At 38.5% G+C, this 18116-nt stretch overlaps 1 protein-coding gene across 1 annotated transcript; it reads right to left on the reverse strand.

Annotated features, from left to right (window-relative positions):
* Window positions 1-2232: 2232 nt before the first annotated feature.
* Window positions 2233-18105, reverse strand: nrd1a (nardilysin a (N-arginine dibasic convertase)). The gene is made up of 31 exons (XM_089131181.1): window positions 18005-18105; window positions 17355-17656; window positions 15900-16149; window positions 15588-15669; window positions 15333-15486; window positions 15067-15140; window positions 14862-14957; window positions 14651-14773; window positions 14507-14564; window positions 14357-14430; window positions 14199-14268; window positions 11835-11912; window positions 11562-11682; window positions 11180-11238; window positions 11004-11058; window positions 10751-10855; window positions 10518-10641; window positions 8990-9076; window positions 8783-8902; window positions 8577-8628; window positions 8237-8387; window positions 8022-8149; window positions 7055-7217; window positions 6918-6949; window positions 6676-6814; window positions 6535-6582; window positions 4898-4950; window positions 4727-4810; window positions 3355-3562; window positions 3162-3251; window positions 2233-3067 (listed from the first exon to the last, which is right to left on the reverse strand). The coding sequence occupies exons 2-31, from the start codon at window positions 17528-17530 to the stop codon at window positions 2852-2854; spliced, it is 3270 nt and encodes a 1089-aa protein (XP_088987307.1). The 5' UTR covers window positions 17531-17656; window positions 18005-18105; the 3' UTR covers window positions 2233-2851.
* Window positions 18106-18116: the final 11 nt, after the last annotated feature.

The raw sequence follows: 18116 nt of genomic DNA on the forward strand, positions 1-18116 counted from the left end.
GCATAAAACTGAGAGAACTACAACAGGAGGCTGACTTTTCCCATAGATCTGCCGGTAACACTTTACAATAAGGTTCATTAGTTAACATTAGTTAATGTATTTACTAACATGCACTAACCATGAGCAATACATTTGTTACTTCATTTGTTCATCTTTGTTAATGTTAGTTCATGAAAATACAGCTGTTCATCATTTGTTCATGTTAGTTCACGGGGCATTAACTAATGTTAACAAGATTTTAATCAAGTATTAGTAAATGTTGAAAATAGCATTAACAAAGATTAACAAATGCTGTATATGTGCTATTCATTATTAGTTCATATTAACTAATGTTAACTAACGAACCTTATTGTAAAGTGTTCCCGATCTGCCTTATTTATTCATATTACCAGTCGTTTTCTTTCTCAGCCCCTCCTCCCACTTAAACAGTTTGTCAATTAATACACTCTGCAGGAGTGAGATGAAGCAACGAATCATCTAACTACAAAAGGCAGGCAGTCTAAATATTTAGAATGTGATCCCTCTTAAACTGTGCCTGTTTCTGCAGATTGATGAAATTCTAGCCAGTGCAGCGTACCTCTAAAGAGTGCTTCAGGACAGCAGCATCAGAACAACGAGAGGCGGGGTGATCAGAGAAGAAGAGATATTCTGGAGCACAAAGAGATCAACCCTCTTGCTGTGCTGCTATGTGCCACCTGCCTGGACAAGGAGATGCAATAATGGTCAAGCCAACTCCATGTGATGCCAGGTAAGAGTTGGCAGCGTGACAATTCACCTGAATCTTAGGTCAGTTGAAGACAAGCTTTTAAAAATGACACACTACCCATAAATCACATCCATATATGACTCCTACAGCTCACATTATTTCAATTACCTGCTATCTACCTCATTTTTCAAATATAAGCGAGGGCGAGGCCATTTATAATTCCTATGTCTTCTACTTCCAGTTATTTTTAGCTGTGGGCCTACAAATTAGCTAGTTATACTACAAACTGATATTTCTTGCAATATTTTACTGTATTGTTTAGGTTTACTTATTTTCTTATCATTATTAGCTTACAGTGGCTAATGAATCTTAAGTCTCGCACATTGGCTTTGAAAATACTAAAGGTGAATACTAAATGGCATATTTTCAACAAAGTAAAAATGAAACAATATTTGCAACACATTTTACTTCTTGTACACATTTTCCTTAAATCAATTCCTTGATTTAATGTAATCTGATTTCATTTCAACTTTTTTCATTTCGATTGGAACGTCATTAAAAATCATGATGATAATCAGATGATATTTTAGGACAAGTTGTTGCAGGACAACTGTGGGAAATATTAAATTACGCACTAGAATGAAGTTACGCTGCAAGTGCAAGTAAGAGCAAGGTCACACTAAAGGAGGACTATGAGACTAGTGTACATGAATCGCTATGGTGCTCACACTACACAAGTTTTCTTGTCATCTGTCGTCTTCTTGCCTTAGTAACGCTCATACTACACAACACAAGATATATATATAGAACTTCAGAACCGCAGAACCACACATCACATCAGTCTGAGGATAGCAGCACCAGGCCAGAAGCATCAAATTGGTAATTAGGATCGCGTAACCCTTCACAACCACTACCCTTCACTATAACTATAAGCTCTACCTTAACAAGACCTCTGGTCTTTACAAAAACACATCGCTTCATTTCAGAAGCCCTTAATTAACCCCCTGGAGACATATGGATTACTTTTATGATGGATGAATGCACTTTTTTGGGCTTCAAAATCTATGGTACTATTCACTCCCATTATAAAGCTTGGAAGAGGATATAAGAGCCATGATATTTTTTAATATAACTAAAGACTGGCTGAAATAAGAAAGTCATATACACTTAGATTGGCTTAAGGTTGAGTAAATTATAGGATAATTTTAATTTTTGAACGCACAATCTCTTTAATGAGCACAGTTTTGGCCAAGAGCCGGGGGGTTTTGTTGCAGACCTTGGAAATCTGTTTGCGACAGCAAAAAGTCCTGTTGTGTGAGCCTGCCTTAAGTGTGCTCTGTAACATCAGCCCAAAAGAAAAATCATTTCTCATTTCTGTGGTGGATAAAATTATTACATTTTGATACAATCATACCAGAATCATGTATTAAGAAAGTATATAGTAAATTCAGATTCCATGTGTATGTTATATTCAAATGGTGATTCATAGTGGAGATGGAAATATTCAAATGCAGACAGGCCATTAGTAGTTTTACGGTGCTTTTAATAAATATATTTGCACACTCTGAATTCAAGCAGTTATATTAGCCACCCCTCAGTTTGCAGATTGAAGTTGTGCCAAATGCAGAATGATGCGATAGCAGTAAGAGAAGCATCATCATTTTGGTCTTGCGTGCTCAAATGCCCACCTCTGAAGCATCATTACACATCCTCAGTATCAAGCGTCATCAACTGGCTACATAAAAAGCAGTCCAGCAATCTCTCTTACTGCATCTCATTCAAATATATTTCATACTTTTCAGCACTGTCATTACATTACAAATTTATTAGTACAAACTTAACACTGCAGGCCTATTGATAAAATACACACAATTCTGAGTCATGTTTATGTTTTAAAGGTCCACTACAGCCAGGTATGGATATAATGAGACCTTGTGATCTGCTTCTGTCAGCAGGAACCCCAAACCGAGCCCCATCCATGCCCGCACACACAAGGGAATTCAACTCGTTATATGAATGCATCGTATGAGTACATGAGAAGACCTCCATTCCGAGCTCAAGTACGACACAGAAGACAGGAGGAGAGGATAGAGGTAGGGGGTGCGTGCCTGCTTGCCAGTTGGCAGATTGAGTTCATGCTTTTGTTTATTTGAGAATCTTGTGGTAAGGATAGAGTTTGAGGGTGGAAGTAAAGGCCTGGATGTCTGTGATGGTAGTGGCGGAGGCCAGTAAAGTGGAAGCAGGAAGGAAGGTGAGTTTGGAAACCTCCCCATAGAGTGACATCTTACTGCCCTCCCCCTCTCCAGCGGCTGCGGGCTCCGTACTAGGAGGGTCGTTTTCTTCTACTCCATAACCAACAACCTGAAAAGATAATCAAACTGAAACACCTGGGGCCTGGTGTATAAACGTTACGTATGTAGATTCATTGAAGCGAGCGGTATGCGGGTAAACTCACATGCACACTGAGCTTCCTGTTGCCTTGAACCCGATGTTCCATGAACCAGTTCACCAGTTCAGCCTTGGTCATAAGTTTCAGTGCATCAATCTGTTGTACAAGTAAAAAAAAAGGTCCAAGTATATTCCCAGAATTCATCATTAACACATTGCTGAGCTGTCAGACTTTGCCCATGTTCAACTGGGATCCTCACCTCTCGGCTCAGTCTGTCGAAGATGTATTGCTGCGTGACCACCTCTGTCCAGTTCCTGTCCACCTCCTCGCCGAGATGGGTGTCTTCGCAACCCTTCAGCTTGACGAGAGCAGTCACCTGTGTCTTAAAGGCCTCATCACTCAAGCTGTTCATCTTCTCTCCAAAGCTCACCAGAAACTCCTCAATCTTTGTCTCCACCAGCTCAGTGCTGAAGTGCAGGAAGCAGAAAAGAGTCAGTTTCAGACCACATTAATGCACCCAAATTAACAGATTACATAATTTGCAATGTGCATAAATGTTTGCGCCTTCTAGCAAATTGAACTCAGCACACACTATTAACATAATAGGGTTCCCAAACTTCCTGACCACACGACCATTCAAAAGTTTGGAATCATTCGGATTTAAAAAATATTTTTTTCAAAGAAGTCTCTTATGCTCACCAAGGCTGCAATTGTTTGATCAACAATACAGAAAAAAGTCGTAATATTGTGAAATATTTTAATACATTTTAAAATGTTATTTTAGAATTTATTAAAATGTTAATTTAATAATTAGAATTTACAGCACCCATTACTCCAGTCTTCAGTGTCACATGATCCTTCAGAAATCATTTCAAAGCCGGGTTCACACCGTACGATTTATAGTAGTCCTTTACGATTGTTCCTTAAACAGTAATCACACCACCAGCCTCGCGCTGCTCTCTCACGGCCTCGTGCTGCTCGCCACACAGTTGTACTGCTTAATATTTTTGAGGAAATCTTCAGGATTATTTGAAGAATATAACGTTCAAAGAAAGAACATTTATTTTGAATAAAAATGTTTTGATTAATTTAATTAAACCTTGATTAATAAAATATGATTTCTCATAACTTTACAAGCTGTTTGTGAAGACTGGATAAAGATTTTTTTTTAAATCCTTTGATAAGGACCTCAAGGTTATTAGATAAGAAAGATAAGATAAGAAATTATCAGTGAATAATCAGAAATTATCTAGATTAAGAAATATTTTAGAACTAACCTTTTAGGATTTTTTTTTTTTTGAAATTCACACTTTTTAATAATTATTCTATTAGGTAACCCTGATTTGGGTTGTGGTAACCTTTTGCAAAATAGACTTATGAAGCAGTACAATCTAATGCATCAATAAATACATGGATGCATTGTTGACATTCAAGACGTGTCAAAATTTCACTTCAGAAATACGAAAGAAAGCCAATCAGTGTAAAGTAACACTGCAATTTAGTCGAGATAGAGGTGGAGATAAAGGTTAATTATGATTCTGAAGTCAAGAGGCAGCAGCTGCAGTACATAAATCAGACAATTCTGATGCAGCAGTGAGAACTGCAAATAAAAAAGCACAGCGAGAGCTCACTTGAACTTTGTTGCCTGAGTCTCCACTGTGACTGAGAATCCAAGGACACCTGATGTGTTTCTACAAGTTGGGTAGACGTGATATCTGTGAAAACAGATGGAGTACAACTAATTAAAACCAGCAACTGGAGTAAGATAATTTCTTAATGTTGTCCCTTCACCACAGACTTACCCTAGTGTCTCTTTGGTTCGGAGGAAGTCAAAGCATGGCTCCTCCATGTGCATCTACAACAGAGCGGTCAAAATGATAAATGTAACAAGGCCCATGTACGAACAAGCTTTACACCGTGTCCCAACTACACGCGACGCGATAAAATTCCAGCGACAGCAAGTGTGTCTGTCCACACTAGACGCGACACGACTGTGAGATGCCACACATTCAGAACATCGTGTGAGCAGAGTCTCTCTGTGAAAGCGTACTGCTGGCCCAGACTCTTACTCTTAAATGGGTAAGGATATAATCAAATCAAGAAATAACATTATTAAAAATCAAAACATTAACAAAATATACCTATTGACTAATTTAGTTATGAAGCACAGTTGTATGTTTGCATAGAATTCATTTTGAACGCTATATCATATGCTTTCAAAATCTGAGGTAAATTATCCGTTATCGCTTGTGGTACAGTGACCTATTTTTAACTAAAAATAAATAATGTGTACTCATAACCAGTGTAATTTCTTCATTCTGTCAGCCGCGACGTCGCAGAAATAGGAACCGTTTCTAAAATAGAAACTTCACGTGTCGCCGTCGCGTCTGGTTAGGTCAAAAACTCTGATTAACATGGAAAAGATAGCTTTTATCGCGTGTCGCGGCGTCGCGTGTAGTTAGGACACGGTGTTAGTCTGCAGCCAAAACAGTAGAATAGTGCAGAAGTTGCCTTATATTGGAGTTCGCTGATATAAGGTGCAGAGCGATACGATTTTTTTGGTTAATTAGACAATGTTTTTTAATATCACAATATTCAATGTTAACAAAACAACAACATTCCCTTTAGTGAGGCTTTAGTTTAATATGCAAACAAAAATCCCAGGTAACATTTTATTTTAAGTTGGCGTAGTTACACTTTATTTTATGTACTTACAACAGTAATCACAGTAAAGTACTTGTTTGAGTAAGTACCATGCAACTACGTCACCTTAAAATAAAGTGTAAGCTAATGTCAGGGATTGCATACCATGAAAAAAGGTTAACATTATTAGCTGATAGTTCCAAAAGTTATCAGCAGCGATTAATCGTCAAAAGTAAATAAATGGTCGGACACTTTAAAATGAGAGCAAGCTCGAGCTGTCAGTGTTTTAAAGTAACTGCTGAGAAAGATAGAACTGGACAGTATCCAAATCAGTCTTCAGTATAAAGTAAAGTGGATGAGTTGAGCTTATGGCCATGCATATGTGTGTGCTCAGCACCCTAAAGAGCAATAACTGAGAACTTCTTTTGAAACTGGCCGGAGAGACTGACTTCATTGCTTAAAAGCAAGTGATGCTTTTCTTATACTTCTTACACATATATAAAGTTACGGAAACACTTTACAAAAAGGTTTAATTTGTTAACATTAGTTAATATATTAACTAACCATGAGCAATACATTTGTCACTGTAGTTGTTACTCTTTGTTAAATGTTAGTTCACAGTGCATTAACTAATGTTAAGAAGATTTTAATAAAGTATTAGTATATGTTGAAATTAACATTAACAATGATTATTAAATGCTGTATAAGACCAGTTCATGATAACTAATGTGTGTTACCAGTTACAATGTTTACTGTAAGTGATACCCTTCGTTATGAAGTCAGCTACCATACTCACCACTAGTAGCTCCATCAGAGTGTGCTCACGTAGGTTCTTAGGACCGGACTACCAAAAAAAGACAGAAGGGACAATCACTGAGATTATAGCAATACAATACACACAATGTAATGCGCTGCGGTTGGTTTAGCTTGGTATTACCTGGTAATAGACAGTGACTTCAGAGTTCGCATCTCCCTTGTTGAGAGACTTGACTTTGCAGAGATGTTGTTTCTGCGGGAGCTCTACCACTCTGAAGAGAACAGGGACCTCTACTGACAACTTCTTAAACTGCAATTTTCTGAAAGTGGAAAAAAAAAAATGCAATGCTTTTTTTGATTCTATTTTTTTAAACATTGTGGCCATACAAAACAATTGGTAGAGATAAAAATACAAGTGCTTACTCAGTAACATACTGCAAAAATCCCATGGATTCCTACAGAGAAAAGAAAAATGTCTCATTCATGGGATGTTTTGAACCTTGAATGTTCCTCGAAAAACAAACGCAAGCAATGCGTGTGTATAAAAAGTGCAAACTCACAGTGCTAGTAAAGTTTCCCTGCACTAGTCCTTCAGCATATAGCTCTGCCTTGAATTTGCTCACAAACTCCATGAGCTCACCCACACTTAGCCCATCCAGCACAGCCTGGTACTTCTGAATGGTTGACCAGCGAGAGTGCTCTAGAATCAGAAGCCTCACGTCTCTGAGGAGACACATACGGACAGAAAGAGAGAGAGCTATGAGAGGAAGACCATGCATTTCTTTCTTTCATTAAATATTTACAAAGACTATATAGACACTAGTATTCTGGACTGCAGGGGTTGTGGAGGGACCCACCATGGCTTTATGTACCAATTATATTATGCTTCAATTTGCATATTTTAGGGTTGTTTTGACACCACATATTGCATTTAGTAAGGATCCAGGACAAAAATTACAGTAATAACATTTATAATGTAACAAAAGATTACTAATTCAAACACATGTTCTTATGAACTTTCTATTCATCAACACAAAAACAAATTTCCACAAAAATATTAAGCAGCACAAGTGTTTTGATAATAATAAGAACTGTTACTTGAGCAAAAAATCAGCATAGAATGATTGCAGAAGGATCATGTGACACTAAAGACTGGATTAATCACTGCTGAAAATTCAGCTTTGCATCACAGGAATAAAATCATATTTTAAAATATATTAAAATAGAAAACTACTCTTAAATTGTTATAATATTTCACAATGTTAATGTTTTTTTCTCTATTTTTGATCAAATAAATGCAGCCTAGATGAAAATAAGAAACTTTTTTTACCAAGCCCGCACTTATGAACATTAGACCTTTTATGGCAGCATAACACAATCACAAATGTGTACATGCTCGAATGTTGATTCGCATGCATTGCGGCCAGAAAACACCATAGATTGGCAGTGTAAAGAAACGTTACAGGAAAAAACTACAGGAAAAGATAAAGTGTAACTTCAGTAAAGGCAAATGCAAAAGAGACACACTTTCCAAGCTTCTCGGGCTTGATGAGGATGTTAAAGTAGGTTTTCTTCAGCTGCTCTGCAAACATGCTGAATACGTCAGGAGCGGAAGAGAAGTCGGCGAGATAATCCACAATCAGGTTGAACAGCAACTGCAACACAAGTCAGCAATTTAAACAATAAATTTAAAAAAATAAAACCAATTTCTGAATGTAACCTGATTTGGACTTGTTGCTTACCGGTAGTTTGTGGTTGAAGCCCTTAACCTTGATGACCAGGCCATGCTCCCCTGCAACCAATTTATATTCTAGCTGGGCCACATCAGCCTCGTAGGCCGGCTCTGCCAAGTTATGCACCAGGATATTCACAAACAGGTCAAAAAGCACCAGGCTAAGAGGAGAGAGGAGAGAACAAAAAGAGAAGATCAGATGAAAATGTAAATGGATGAGCAAGAATAGAAACTAGAGATGAAGTCATTCCGAAGACCAAAGCAGAAACACTAATGGCTAGATGGGGTTTCCATGGCTACAGCATTTACAAGATCTGTTTGAACGACTATACGTTTTCACATCATCTTACTTTTTTGGAGACTTCTGAACCACAGGTGATATGAGGTGGAAACGCACGTATGCTGGAGGAAGAGAAAGAAATGAAATGAAAGTGTGAGTAGGGTAAGTGAGCACAGAGGTTTGGGCAAGAGACTTTCTGAACTTCCTATTCAATCTGTTTTGCTATTAGACATCGGGTGCATGATATATTGACTGTAGAGACAAACACAATGACACCTTTAGGGATCTTGAACTTGTTGTCCTTCTTGTACCATAGACACCCTCTTTCATTGTTCATTATTCTGACAGGGTACTCGGTGTCCGGACAGTCAGAGGTTTTGAGGGCGAAATCAGTGGCTGGAGGTGAAAACAAACGGTCAAGAAACAGGCTACAGATGCAGTACCTGAAAACAACATTATAAGACGTCAACTAAAGACACCCACCGATGAATTTGTTCTCTGCAGGTAGGTGAAGGCTCGGGTTTAAATCGAAATCAGAAACCCAGAGCTCTCTCCAATGCTGCTGTATGTCTGTAAAGGACAACAGAAACATGGTTCAGACAAGTGTTTGTGTCTCCAGAGCTGCACAATATAGAAAAAAATTGCTTAATGCTATTTCTTGCATAATGCGATTATCTAACCAATTAATATTCGATTATCTAAATTTCAATTAATCTCAAGTAAATTTAAAACCAGGAAACAATAATATTCAGCAAGCACATCTGCCTGAGAAGGAAAAGAAATTCCTCAAAGTGCAAGAAAGTAAGAAATAGAAATAGCAAATCTTTTACTTAAATGACATTCTGTAAAAAAACATTATTGTCTTTCAAGCATTAATGTCAATCAAATGGACATCTAACCACAGGTAGGCTTATACAACAACTAGTGATGCACTGAAATTTTGGCAAAAATGCACTGAAATTTCGAAAAAATAACGCAAAAGAAGATAATTTTGCTTAACATATGCATTGTATCACATCGTCCCCTTGGAATTATAAGGTTGAATCTGACATTTTTGTCAAAATTGAGTTATTCAACAATTGACAATTTATTTACATTATGTGATGTGTTTTGTACATTTAGGGTCCCTGTTATTTTTATGTTTGAAAGAAACTTGTTCCCCATACACATTTTCCTAAATGGAATGCAAAAACTTTGAAGCTCAATATCTCAAAACTGTTCAGAACGCAGATAGAACCTTATAATTCCAAGGGGACGACATATTATATTTTTAGTGATGCATGTTTGAAAAAAATCTGTCAAGAAAATAAGTTTTTGCAGTCTATTGTTGTTTAAATGCTTATATTTTAAAAACAAACCGGTGTAGAAACAACACTAAAAACCGCCTTATGTGCAATTTAAATGTTTGTAGAATTATTAAATACGTTTGATTGACGTTATTATTGTTTTTTAGCCAAGTGCATCCTGAATTTTCAGTTTCGGCCAAGAATTTTCATTTCCGTGCATCCGTAATAACAACTTTTGTGTGCAATATGACATCTACAACATTAAGATAAACAGATTATGGAGAGAACAGAGAGTTAAATCCACCCATGCTTACAGGCAGCAACAGCTTGTTGTGCTTGGACTTAAGATGCATTTCCCTTCTGAATAACCACCCACAAACTAGTGGTTGTCGTTTACTGTGGTTATGTTTAAAACCAAAATACTCCCACACAACCAAGGGCCTTCCTAATTTTGGCATCAGATCTTCATCTACACGGCAGTGGCTGCACGGATTCATTTTGATAAGCTAGCACATGTTCTCCTTCCGCTTGTTTGTGTACGAGTATATTAAGTATACTGTACATAATTCTGTGGTTCATTAAAAGCTTATTGCAATAGTTTAATCTGCAATGTTAGCAATTCGACACTTTGCATTCTGACTATCACTTTCAGACTGAACAAATATGGACATATGGAATCAAGCGGAATGAAAACGGAGAATTGAAATTAAAAAGGAAGTACAAACCCTCTACACTGTATTGGGTCCCAAACCACTTTTCCCTGAGTGGACACTGGCCTTCATGCTCGGGGGACAAAAGGAGCAAGTTGGCCTTCTCTGGTGTGAGGAGCTTCAGTGCAGCAGAGATCACCTAAGAGCAAAAAATGCCCACAATTATAAAAGATTTTAAAATAGCACAAATAGGTATTTACAAAACCTGTCATAAATGAAAATCATTGGTGCCTGTGAAGGACAACTACCTCCGGTTTGAACTCAAACATTAGCTGGTCTCCTGTTAAAAAGTCCTCTTTTGGGAACAGCTGCATGTTTTCACAGATGTCCTCCACATACTCAATAGGGTCAGTCTGTAAAAGTAACACTGCAAGTTACTAAGTCTACACACAAATACTCATAACCATCTACTTTTAAAATGGTTCTAATAGCCAAGAATACAAAAATACTCAATTTTTGTTGAGAAACTGGCTGACAATAGTGTAAAATGCTTAATCGCACCTGCTCCTGATAGTGGAATTCATTGGCCTCGATCTTTTGAATTTCTTCATATATTCTGCCAAAGAAAAACAAAAAGCTTTTCATAATGTCTTGAAAGCTTCATTATTGAGTATAATGTGTGGATAGATTCTACTTCAAGAAAACCCTCTGTAGCACACTTCACGTAAAGGGCCTACCTTTGTTGGGGCCCAAGAGTCTGAAGCATTTTCAAATACTGGAAGACCAGATGAGCAACCTGAATGAAGAAAAATATGCAAATGACCATGGATGCATTCATTATGAGTGGGACTAAACTTTACAGAAATCGTGCCTTTTATAATTTGGGATGGCAAAGGGGTGTGTTTGTGCCTCAAAGGCTTTGTAATCCTATTTTACACATAATCTAGCTAAGCTGTTAGTTTCTCAGCTTTCCCCCAGTTTTCCTATAATGAGATTAAGTGTGAAAAGATTATTATATCTTAAGGATCCTTGTAAATGCTTATTTTTATATATTTTGACATGAACTAAGTATAGACATGTAAAACAATGCAGTATTTGGGCCGGTGACCCTTTGCAGACCTCATAGAAGTTCTGGAAGCCCTCGTCGGTCAGAGTGATGGAGATACTAAAAATTGAGTAGGTGGTGTTCTGATCAAAACCAGTTTCACTGTTTCCACCAAACAAAGCCATAGCCCAGCACCTAGTCAAAGATAGAGAGATCCAGTTTAATCGTTTTTGGCGTTGGTACAAAAGTTATGTGCAACAATTTACTATATTATATGTACAGGTTACAAAGAAAGTAGAAGAACCTTAGCACTCATTCAAAACCAAATAATGAGAGAAAGGCCTTACTTCCTCCTAAGCATGGACAGAATGCTTCCAGTTCCCTCATGGCCAATCAGCCAAGCGATGTAATGCAGAGGCTTTACCCTGAGGACCGACATAAAAGGCTTTAACTAAGCGTCACATTATTTAAGAAATAATATTGGCATGCCAATACAGACCTACAAAATCAATACGTAAAGACCCAATGAAATGACTTTATGGGAGCAGTTTTGATATATTTGCTATTGAAACAGGAAGATAGGGCAGGACATAAAGATGTGGATATACTGTAGATGTTCTCAACATAAGTCCCTTGTTGATTTCGTTGTGATTAACAACACTATACAAAATTTGTTTTAAAAATGAAACCCAGTAAAAATACACTGTAAAAGCTCTGAATTTCACTGTGGATTAAGCCTAGTTCACACTACGTGATTTTAAGCCCGATTTAAGCCCGATTTGCAAATCGTTGAGTCGCCGACAAGTCAGGGTGTTATCGCGTGCAAATCGCGGGCGATTAGCGGACGATTAACGCTCGCCAATCCGTTAGTGTGAAAGAGCCAACAACGCATCAAAGACAGCTCGCAGACAGGTCACCGAGCTCAGAAAAATATCTAGCCTGCTAGATATCTCGAGCAGTCGCGCGACTCAATCTCAGTGATGTCATGAGTACAGCCAATCATAGCAACGCATGGGTTGAGGACACCAGGTAAATCTTACTTTTTCTTTTCTTTTTTGCATTTTTTTTTTTTCTCAGAGCAGATCGTCGAGCAAACAGTGTGCAGCACTAGTTTCTGTCTGACGTCCATATTCGCGTGTTGTGTTCTTCTCTGCAGTTTCGCGTCATTTCTGGTTCGTTTTATTGCGTGGTTTTTCGTGACAAAACATGGTTTCTAGACCAGATAGAATCGTGTTGTTGTCAACTCGTTATTTGTTTGATTATTTTCAGGATTTAGACCGTACTATAGTACTGAAACAGCTCTCATTGAGTCACAAATGATATACTCTTATCATCCGATCGTGGTTGTATCTCTATGAAGTGCGTTGTTAACTCGTGTAGTGAGTCACCTCCTGTTGTGGATCAATCACGTTGTGTTGTGTGGTGTGAACAGGTAAACAACTTGAACACTCATGATTTCACTGAGAGCAAGTCATGTAGTGTGAACTGCACAGTTCAGCCTGACATTTTAAAATCATGTAGTGTGAACTAGGCTTTAGGGGTGTCAAAATTAATCGTTTTTACGATGGATCACAATGCAGACGAGGACGATTCGGTATCGGTTCAGTAATAGACAATAACCGATTATAATGTACTGGCGCTTTTCTGACGTCATGACGTCATTTGTGTCGTGTGTGCTTTGTCGTAGTAGCACACAATGCAAGAGGGAGGCGAGACGCGAGTGCGAGTAATTAAAAATGCTCCAACTACTTTAAAAGGCGACATTTAAGCGCAACCTGGAGAAGACACACTCTGTGTGCACTCATGTCACGCACAAATAGAATATGCAGGAGATGCCACTAACTTAATAAACCACATTAGCCGTTTTCACCCCGAGCTTTTAACGCTTGGCAGTCTGACTGTTTTTCACGCGAATCCACAGCCAAATACAAATCATCCACCCGCCCCAATAATTTTCTCTACTTTAAGTATCCGCACCCGATGGTCAAATTACAATTATTCTGTGTTGTTGTTACTCGTGATCGTCACCTTCAACAGCGGATGGTTGATGCGCGCATCTCTAATGGTAATATACACTGATGAATGAGCGCTGCTTTTAAATGAACATTACTTTAAAACAAAATTGATTTGACAGAATTTCATTTCCTTAATGGCATAAACAGGCTTTACTCCCTTGAAACTTAAACTGGAATGTCACTTTTTCTGTCACTGCGACTTCCCGGACAACGGGCGAACACGCGCACACATCACTTTTTAAGTAAAATTGAAAATTAAGGATGCAGTGCATCGTGATGGTAAATGGACTGCATTTACATAGCGCTTTCACAGACCCAATGGCCACCAAAGTGCTTTACATTTTGCCTCACATTCCCTCACTCATTCATACACAAATGGCGGTGTCAGCCATGCAAGGTGTCATCCAGCTTGTGGGGAGCAGCTGGGGTTAAGTGTCTTGCTCATGGACACCTGGACACTTGGTCAGGTGGAACAGGGGATCAAACCACCAACCTTCCGGTTTGTGGACAACCTACATGAAACCCTGAGCCACTGCCGCGTAATATCGAATTGAACTGAATCGATGACATGATAATCGTAATCAATCCGAACCGTGAGACCAGTGTAGGTTCACACCCCTTTGTGGATCACTGTATATCTGTAAGAAAAAGATTAACTGAAAAGAGTCATGCAGAGCACTAACTTGGCTGGTTTACCTGTAATGCTTCTCTTGAGGGGGTAGAGCCCATGTGATGGTGAGTGCATGTACTTTTCTAACAGGCACCACTGGAACAAACCACAAACCAAATATTGGTTTTTAAAATATTGGAGTTTCAGACTTTGTTAAACCTCATGCGAGTATAAAGTAACATACCTCGGTAAAGTTTGTTGAAGTCAAGTGTATCAAAGGGGCTCAGCTGGTCTGAAAAATCAGGCTGTGGCTGCCCACTGGAAGTAATTGAAAATCGTTTTAATCGCATTCATATCACCACATTTTCAGAACTCTAAATAGTCATATGCTTACTTGTTGGGCACTTGACTGAAGATTTCTCTAACCCATTCCTCAAGGGTGTCAAGATTCTCTGTGAAGGTAAGATTAGAAGACATTTTAGGATCATTTTCCATTAGAAATTCCATATCCAAGTGAAGTTCTGCATACATTATCTACCTTTAGACTGCACAGCTAAGGTCATGTAGTGGGCAGAGTAGTACCTCTTCCAGAACTCACGGAGTCGCTTGTAAACATTGATATTATTTTCCTTAGGTTCAGTCTTCAGGGTCTGGGCATTTCCTTAAATATGATCACCAAAACAAAAGCAACTGAAACCCTAGAACAAATTAAAGAGCAACTCTAAAATAGCTTTGTATGTTTGACTTACCCCAGCAGAACTTGCTCATGGGATGGTTGGGCTTTGCTAGGCTGCCAAAGAGCATTTCCTTGCGATGAGAGTCTGAAGGCTTAGCAAGCTGGTATTCTGTGACCAAAAAACAAACAAAACAACAAACAAACAAAAACATAAGGCAGTTAAGATGCCTAGTTAAGCTATCAAAACTATTTTAACCTATAAAAGCTTTGCTGCTCACCACTGTCCACAGCCTCAACCTCACGATCAATGGCGTCTTCAATCATAAGAGGACAGATGAAAAACTGAGCCCATCTGAAAAAAGACAATTGCATTATATTAAAGGATATGTATGGCCAAAGATTAAAAACATTTTTTGAATGTTTTTGGTTAGGAAAATACGGGATTGTACGAAATATTACAAGTGCACTTGTTCCCGGAAAAAAGAACAAAAAAAAGAGGACCTCAGGATAAGGTGATAAGATCACATCTTTAGAGCTACTTCACCTGTCAAGGGCTTCTTTGAAGCGTTTCCTTTGCACATCAAATTGGAAAATGGTTCTCTCACAATCAGTTGAAGCATTATCACTGCCACCATGCTTTTTCAGGAATGCATCAAAGCCATTTTCAGAAGGGTACTTTTCACTGCCCATGAACACCACTGGGACATAAGAAGAGTGATACGGTTGAGTGAAACATTATCACTGAAAATAAAGCATTACTAAATACACTAATGCCAGAACAGCTGCAGGTGTGACTTACTGTGTTCAAGGAAGTGTGCAAGGCCAGGTAGGTCATTAGGGTCACTGAAACTCCCTACGCCAATACAAAGGGCCGCTGCAGACTAATTTCAAGAGGACAAAAACTCAATGCACTGAAATCATTTCAACACACTAAACCTGATATTTTACTGTAATGCCCAATTTTCATTTTATAGCCGATAACTGATATATTACTGATGTTTAGAATTCTGGATTACTTTGTCTAAATAAATGAAAAGTAAAACTACAAACTAAGATCAATCCTTTTAAATGTAGTTATGACAGTTTAAATCCATGGACAACAAAATCAAACCTGTTTTTCAGATCCTTTTTTCTTCATCCTGTCATTGTCCTCATCTAGCTCCTCAAAATCACTATCCTGACTGTCCCCTTCCTCTACAGATTCCTCGTCCGTTCCTTCCCCTGAGTCTCCCTCCTCTTCCTCTTCCTCTGCCTCTTCCTCCTCCTCTTCTGAATCTTCATCATCATCTTCAGCTTTTCCATCTAAACCACTCCGATCAGAGATCAGAAGAGCCCTCAGTCCGTTACTCAGCTCAATGTATCTGGATGAAAAGAGAAAATATTCTGTAAGCAGCAGGTTTAGTTGCATGCAGTGTTGTGTTTCACACTCAGAGATGGAACCAGAGCTTTTGTTTTACTTGTGTGATCTCATATTTCTGTTGACTCCCTATACCCCAGTGCCAACATACTATATCGTAAAATGATCTTTTAAAATGTTTCAATTGTTATTTTAAAGGGATAGTTCACTTTGAAATTAATTTTTGATATGTTTTAGCTTACCTCAAGGGCATGTAAGATGTAGGTGTCTTCGTTTCCACAGCATTTTAAATTTTTACATTTTTTGGTCAAACCGTTGTTGTCTGTCAGTTATATAATGCAGTTTTAGGGGTCCACCTCAAAGAGCATGCACAGAGAAGTCAAAATTAAACATGATTTAATGACTCATGAATGTAAGTACACACTGATGACCTAAGACACGAAAGGAGCGGTTTGTGTGAGAAAACGAACAGTTTAGTTTGTACCTCTTGTTAACAGCCGTCGAACTGATCTGAATCAGATGTTCAACTAACCCGAACTGAAACGTCTCCAGACGTTACGGCGGAAGTGATCTCTCGCGTGTCTACGTCACGCATTGTTTACATGGAGATTTCGGAAGTTTTACCTTTCACTAAACATATTTAGATATATCGAAATCGTCTTCCATTGCGATTTCCCATATATCTAAATATGTTTAGTGAAAAGGTAAAACTTCCGAAATCTCCGTGTAAGCAATGCATGACGTAGACGCGCGATAGATCACTTCCGGCGTAACGTCTGGAGACGGTTTCAGTTGGACATTTGATTCAGATCAGTTCGACCGACGGCTGTTAACAAGAGGTAAAAACTATATAAATACTGTTCGTTTTCTCGCACAAGCCGCTCGTTTCGTGTCTTAGGCCATCAATGTGTACTTACATTTACGAGTCATTAAATCATGTTTAATTTTGACTTCTCTGTGCATGCTCTTTGAGGTGGACCCTCAAAAATTGCATTATATGACTGACAGACAACACCGGTTTGACCGAAAAATGTCAAAATTGAAAACACTGTGGACACAAAGACACCTAAATCTTGGATGCCCTTGAGTTGAGGTAAGCTAAAACATATGAAAAATGTATTTCAAAGTGAACTATTCCTTTAAGAATAAGATATATGTTGACTGATAGAAGCTAGATATCAGTTTTAAATCTGTACGTCTGGACTTTACCTGTATTGTTTGGGGTCACTTGGGGACTTAATAATTTGAGGGTCCCCTGGGTTGTCATCTCCACCACTGTCCCCTGGAGGTGCGTTTGGGTCTCTGAGTGGTTCTCCCCGGTCTGGACCAGCAGACTGAGCAGGGCTGCTAGCTGCAGCACATTTGAACTTGTTTGTTTGTGGCATCTTGAGAAATGATGCTACTTTTGCACTGGAGTTGAGGTGAATGGGGCGGTTTATGAGCCTGCTACAAAACAGGGGAAACGTACGCGCAGCCTTCAACAGAGCGATCCTGACTTTTTTTTTTTCAGTCTAAAAGAAATGATATGTATATTAGAAACAGGATCACCATTAAAAGTAAACACATTACATACGCCATCTTAAATGATACAGTCGTGTCTGGTTTTCACGAGTGAATACTTTAACTTCGGGGACATCTTTTTTTTTTTTTTCCACAATTATCATCACTAACTTTACTGTGCTACAATGAAGCTAATCCGCTACAGACACAATTTAATATGACGCAAAGACACACAGATATGCACTAGCTATGTTTAATAGTCGGATTCAGCTAATTTATCTAAAATATGATACGACCAAGTGAGTTCATTTCCGGGAAATATTTCACAAAGTTAGTCAAGTTTCATCGCGGTCTCATACCTGCTGTCCTGATGATGGGTCAGCCGAACATTAAAGCACAGGGCCTGTCACCGGTAGGTTGCGTCTATGCAACAAGGAGGGTTCTGATTCGTCAAAGATCATTGACGTGGTA

Source organism: Pimephales promelas, chromosome 5 (genome assembly GCF_988280905.1).
Source record: "Pimephales promelas chromosome 5, fPimPro1.hap1.1, whole genome shotgun sequence".
In the NCBI taxonomy this organism is placed as follows: Eukaryota; Metazoa; Chordata; class Actinopteri; order Cypriniformes; family Leuciscidae; genus Pimephales; species Pimephales promelas.

Coding starts and splice junctions, on each gene's coding strand:
- nrd1a (XM_089131181.1), bottom strand. CDS start 17,530: ATGCCACAAACAAACAAGTTCAAATGTGCTGCAGCTAGCAGCCCTGCT. Junction 8,629..8,782: donor CAAGTTCAAGATCCCTAAAG/GTGTCATTGTGT, acceptor CTCTTCCTCCAG/CATACGTGCGTTTCCACCTC. Junction 3,068..3,161: donor ACAGGAAGCTCAGTGTGCAT/GTGAGTTTACCC, acceptor TTATCTTTTCAG/GTTGTTGGTTATGGAGTAGA.